The sequence below is a fragment of the Coregonus lavaretus genome (genome assembly GCF_964263955.1).
Source record: "Coregonus lavaretus genome assembly, chromosome: 5".
NCBI classification, from domain to species: domain Eukaryota; kingdom Metazoa; phylum Chordata; class Actinopteri; order Salmoniformes; family Salmonidae; genus Coregonus; species Coregonus lavaretus.
The window spans coordinates 42736924-42742996 of record NC_139992.1 but is presented as its reverse complement, the minus strand read 5'-3'; the positions used below and the strand labels follow the sequence as shown (position 1 = coordinate 42742996).

General features: G+C 43.4%; 1 protein-coding gene across 1 annotated transcript; it reads left to right on the top strand.

The window, feature by feature from the left end:
- Positions 1-4611, top strand: LOC311129396 (WASH complex subunit 3). Its single transcript, XM_084161680.1, has 6 exons — positions 1-198; positions 425-589; positions 736-882; positions 2699-2806; positions 2893-2957; positions 3101-4611. Exons 1-6 carry the CDS (start codon positions 148-150, stop codon positions 3195-3197), a joined length of 633 nt encoding a protein of 210 aa, XP_084017806.1. The 5' UTR covers positions 1-147; the 3' UTR covers positions 3198-4611.
- Positions 4612-6073: the final 1462 nt, after the last annotated feature.

Here is a 6073-nt window from a genome sequence, read left to right as displayed (position 1 = left end):
AGAAGAAGAATGACGTCAGATGTGGGTCACGGTGAAGTCACATGAAGCATTTCTAGCATAATAACATTTCCATCTCGTTTTTGCAGATTCTTTGTCAAACATTACTATTAAACAAAGTAATAGCTAGTTAACCAAAACGATAAAAGCATGGACGAGGACGGTTTACCGATTGTGGGATCTGGAATAGATCTGACCAAGGTGAGTGTTTTCCGTAGCCGAAGTTATCTTGGTGGCTACTGTAGCTAAATTAGTCATGATAGCTTCAGCTTGTTTTGTAAACAAGCTGAATGACTCTCAGACAAAGAATGCAATCAAGTAAATGTTGTATCTAATGAGTATGTGTAGTAAATGTTTTTGAACTCCCCATCTCTGTAAGTAAATAAACATAGCATTTTCTTCATGATAATGAATGCTATGGTCCCAGGTCCCAGCCATACAACAGAGGAGAGTCGTTGCCTATCTCAACCAGTTCATAGTCCACACTGTCCGGTTCCTCAATCGTTTTTCGACAGTTTGCGAAGAGAAACTTGCTTCCATATCTCTTCGGATACAGCAGATTGAAACTACCCTCAGCATTTTGGAAGCAAAGGTAGGTAACCCAGCTCCTGTATGTGTTTTGTATACAATATTATAGGACTTTACTCTGTCTTTGATGTTGTTGTACTGTTATGTGCATTGCTGCTCTGGGCATACCAATATGATAAGGTCAGTGCATCCTGATTTTGTTCTATGTAGCTATCCTCTATTCCTGGTTTGGAGGACGTCAGGGTGGAGGGTGTTGGTCAGCGGCCAGCTACAGAGGTCAACGGTCCAGTCGCAGTCGTGGTCCCAAGTCAACCACAGACCCCTATAGCTGTGGCTGTGCCATTGCCACCTCCTGAGGTAGCCCCCCCCCCCCCCACACCCCCACACACACACTCACACTCACACACATACAGAGCCTTCAGAAAGTATTCATACCCCTTGACTTATTCCACATTTTGTTGTGTTACAGCTTGAATTCAAAATGGATGAAAAAAATATATATATATTCTCACCCATCTACAAACAATACCCCATAATGACAAAGTGAAAACATGTTTTTAGAAATGTTTGCTAATTTATTGAAAATGAAATACAGAAATATCTAATTTACATAAGTATTCTCACCCTTTTGCTATGACACTCCAAATTGCGCTCACGTGCATCCAATTTCCTTTGATCATCCTTGATGTCACTACAACTTGATTGGAGATAGAATTGTGATGAGGCATATATCTGGGGAAGGGTATAAAACCATTTCTAGAGTGTTGAAAGTTTTCAAGAGTACAGTGGTCTCCATAATTGGGAAATTGAAAAAATATGGAACTACTCAGACTCTGCCTAGAGCTGGTCGTCCGACCAAATGGTCAAGAAGGACCTTGGCCAGGGAGGTCACAAGAACCGAATGACCACTCTGACAGAACTACAGAGTTCCTTGGTTGAGATGGGAGAACCTGTCAGAAGGACAACAGTCTCTACAGCACTTCACCAATCTGGGCTTTATGGGAGAATGGCCAAACGGAAGCCACTCCTGAGAAAAAGGCACATGACAGCACGCCTGGAGTTTGCAAAAAGGCACGTGAAAGACTCTGAGATTAGAAGGCAAAAGATTCTGTGGTCTGAGACAAAAAAGCATCACCAATCTAACACCATCCCTACTGTGAAGCATGGTGGTGGCAGCATCATGCTATGGGGATGCTTTTCAGCGGCAGGGAGACGGGTAAGGATAGAGGGAACAATGAATGGAGCTAAATACAGGCAAATCCTTGATGAGAACCTGCCTCAGAGTGTAAATGACCTTAGAATGGGACAATGATTTACGTTGCAACAGGACAATGACCCTAAGCATACAGTCAAAGCAATGCTGTAATGGCTTCAGAACAAGAATGTGAAAGTACTTGAGTGACCGAGCCAAAGCCCAGACTTGAATACCATGCAATCTGTGGAAAGACTTGAAGATGGCTGTTCACCGCCACTCCCCATCTAACTTAACAGAGCTTGAGAAAATCAGCAAGGGAGAATGGGAGAAAATCCTCAAATCCAGAAGTGCAAAGCTGATACAGACACCCAAGACAACTCACAGCTGTAATTGCTGCCAAATGTGCTTCTACAAAGTGTTGACTCGGGACATGTTTTCATTTTTATTTTTTTTATTTGACATTTTAGTCATTTAGCAGACGCTCTTATCCAGAGCGACTTACAGTTAGTGAGTGCACATATTTTTCATACTGGCCCCCCGTGGGAAACGAACCCACAACCCTGGCGTTGCAAGCGCCATGCTCTACCAACTGAGCTACAGGGGACCTTTTCACTTTGTCATTATGGAGTATTGTGTGTAGACGCATGAGAAAAAAATCTATTAAATCCATTTTGAATTCAGGCTGTAACACAACAACATTCGGAATAAGTCAAGTGGCATGAATACTTTCTGAAGGCACTACACACACAGTAATTCTGGAAACCATGTGTTTGATGTATTTGATACCATTCCACTGATTTCGCTCCAGCCATTACCACAAGCCCGTCCTCCCAAATTAAGGTGCCACCAACCTCCTGTGATTTCAACATATTCGTGTTTAAATAAATTGTTGATGGAACAATAAGTTAAAGACATGGTATATTTGTTTATATTTGTGCATGATGGAAATACTGAATTGCAGTATTGACTCTATTGTAGGCCTCTCCAAACATACCAGAACCAGGATCAGCCGAGGCAGCAGGAGAGTGTTGGATGACTGTGGCCAAGGATCCACGCTATGCCAGATATCTCAAGATGGTGCAAGTGGTAGGTCTCTATACATTTTCATATTCTGTAGAAATGTGAAATCTGTTCAATGAAATCAGTCATGTAGAAAACATTTCAAACTACAGGGTGTTCCAGTTATGGCGATAAAGAATAAAATGGTCCAGGAAGGTTTGGATCCCAACCTGCTTGAGTGAGTGTGCTTACATTACATCTTTGTAATATCTGTATTCTCGTTCCTCATAATCCACATCTGAATCTTTCTGATGGCATAAAATGGTGGTCCTACATGTATTTGAAGTAACAATGGTGATTCCTAAATGCTTCTGTTTGCAGCACACCAGATGCACCTGTGCCTGATGCAGGCAAAAAGAACACAGTGGATCAAGATGATGACAGCGATGATGGCAGTGAGTCATCTTTCAGCGATTGATCTGCTGTCTTAGCCATGAAGCTGCCTATAGGGAACTTCCTTCCCTGTCATCTGTACTCCAGGCCTTTTGTATTGTGCTGCAGCAGGTGCACAGAAGGACTAGATGCCAGTGTGTGCTTGACAGGCAGAACTACAGTGCTACCAGACAGAAAGTCCCACTTCTGTGGATGATCTGCAGGGATGCATGGGACTTACAAAAACAGGCACATTGTTAAGTAGCTGAAATGCATTGTAGATTGAGTGAATGTCAACGAGAAAGAGCTGAGAATGTCTATATCCAGGTCAGCCACTGACCTTATTGTGAATGTTATATTTTTGTTGCCATTTCTTTTCCTGACACATTTGATTGGTCATGGACATTATGTTTCTTTATTTACATAGTTTAGCAGTAAAACACATGGAATCACAACCATGGAAAGTACTAACCAGATAATCAATTAGTAATTTATCATTATTTTCTTTAGTCTGCACTGGGCAAACATGCCTCTGCCCCATGCCAGTATCATGTGAACATTCCAATGCCTTTGAAAGAGATTGTGGGGCGGCAGGCAGCCTAGCCGTTAAGAGCGTTGGGCCAGTAACCGGAATGTTGCTGGTTGGAATCCCAGAGCCGACTAGGTGAAAAATATGTCTGTGCCCTTGAGCAAGGCACTTATTGCTCCTGTAAGTCGCTCTGGATAAGAGTGTCTGCTAAAAGACAATGTAATTGTGCTTTAGTCACATTTTGTTTTATTATTTTGATGATGTCTGCATGTGACTCTTGTGTGTATCTCAACATTTGATGGGTACTTTTTACACTACAACTGCTATATGAAGAATGTCATGGTCATGCAGAAATGTTGAGGACTGTTCTCTGGACTATTTGTCATTTTTAATTGAGACATTGAGCTGTTGACATGTAACTGTTCCTGGAGTGAACAATGTGAAGGACAAATTAACAAAATTGCACTTTTGGATATATACATAATGGAAAAAACACCACTAGTTGTGAGCAATGTTTCAATTGCAATGGTACTGTGTAGGCTAAATTAACAGTAGTACCTAATGTGAATTCATCTCAAAATCTTATAAAAGGATGTATCTTAACTCAAGATCTAACCATGTTAGCAAGCCTTTCAGTCCCTTGGATCCCACTGTTGTGAAGGCATTATGCCTTGGCCTTAAAGTCGACAGTTTTATACAACATCCCGTATCCAAACAAATGCTCAGAGATCCAATTAATCTTCACATTGTTTTTAGTTGTCTCTGGACAGAACATGGCAGTGATGGATTCTTTCAAATGAAAGAGGGTAAATGGAGAGGTTTTAGAAGACTGGAAAGCACTTTGTTCACAAGCGCAAGGCAAGCAGCATTGAGATCTAAGTGTTTATGCAGTTTAGCCTGAAAAATAAAGAACACATTTTGCCTAAAGATATGTGGGTGTCATTTTATTCAAACACTTTGGGTTTTGTGTTTGGAACCTAGAAATACGTCACACATAGCCCTGTATGTATTTTGAGTTACTTTATTACAATGGAATACAATAGATATGCCTCCTCAATACGCTGAGAAACAAGAGTTTTTCTTGAGCAAAATACCTAACTAGAAAAATATTTACATTCTAATATAAAACGATTAACCTTGGAGTAGGTAAGTGTAGATTATCTCAAGGCTGAAGGAGTGAGTAGTCATGCTGTACTTCGCTCCGCAGCCATTTGCTGCAGCCTGTCAACTATGCCTCTGCCTATCCCTGTTCTCTCCTCTCCGCACAGGCTACACAAACGCCTCACACCGCGTGGCTGCTGCCTCTCTAACCTGGTGGTCCCTGCACGCACCACCCACCTGGAGTTCCAGGTCTCAGGCAGCCTCTGGAACTGCCGTTCTGCTGCCAACAAGGCAGAGTTCATCCCAGCCTATGCTACCCTCCAGTCCCTCGACTTCTTGGCGCTGACGGAAACATGGATTACCACTGAAAACACTGCTACTCCTACTGCTCTCTCCTCGTCTGACCATGTGTTCTCGCATACCCCGAGAGCATCTGGTCAGCGGGATGGTGGCACAGGAATCCTCATCTCTCCCAAGTGGACATTCTCAATTTTTCCACTAACCCATCTGTCTATCTCCTCATTTGAATTCCATGCTGTCACAGTCACTAGCCCATTTAAGCTTAATATCCTTGTCATCTATCGCCCTCCAGGTTCCCTTGGAGAGTTCATCAATGAGCTTGACGCCTTGATAAGTTCCTTTCCTGAGGATGGCTCACCCCTCACAGTTCTGGGGGATTTCAACCTCCCTACGTCTACATTTGACTCATTTCTCTCTGCCTCCTTCTTTCCACTCCTCTCCTCTTTTGACCTCACCCTCTCACCGTCCCCCCCTACTCACAAGGCAGGCAATACGCTTGACCTCATCTTTACTAGATGCTGTTCTTCTACTAATCTCACTGCAACTCCCCTCCATGTCTCCGACCACTACTTTGTATCCTTTTCTCTCTCGCTCTCCTCCAACACTACTCACTCTGCCCCTACACAGATGGTAATGCGCCGCCGCAACCTTCGCTCTCTCTCTCCCGCTACTCTCTCCTCTTCCATCCTATCATCTCTTCCCTCTGCTCAATCCTTCTCCCTCCAATCTCCTGATTCTGCCTCCTCAACCCTCCTCTCCTCCCTTTCTGCATCCTTTGACTCTCTATGTCCCCTATCCTCCCGGCCGGCTCGGTCCTCCCCTCCAGCTCCGTGGCTTGATGACTCATTGCGAGCTCACAGAACAGGGCTCCGGGCAGCTGAGCGGAAATGGAAGAAAACTAGACTCCCTGCGGACCTGGCATCTTTTCACTCCCTCCTCTCTACATTTTCTTCATCTGTTTCTGCTGCTAAGGCCACTTTCTACCACTCTAA

Bases quoted from the DNA above. Each gene is read 5' to 3' on its own strand.
- LOC311129396 (XM_084161680.1), top strand. From the start codon at position 148: ATGGACGAGGACGGTTTACCGATTGTGGGATCTGGAATAGATCTGACC. The intron at 883-2,698 runs GTAGCCCCCCCC...ACTCTATTGTAG, and splicing joins TGCCATTGCCACCTCCTGAG to GCCTCTCCAAACATACCAGA. The intron at 2,958-3,100 runs GTGAGTGTGCTT...TTCTGTTTGCAG, and splicing joins TTGGATCCCAACCTGCTTGA to CACACCAGATGCACCTGTGC.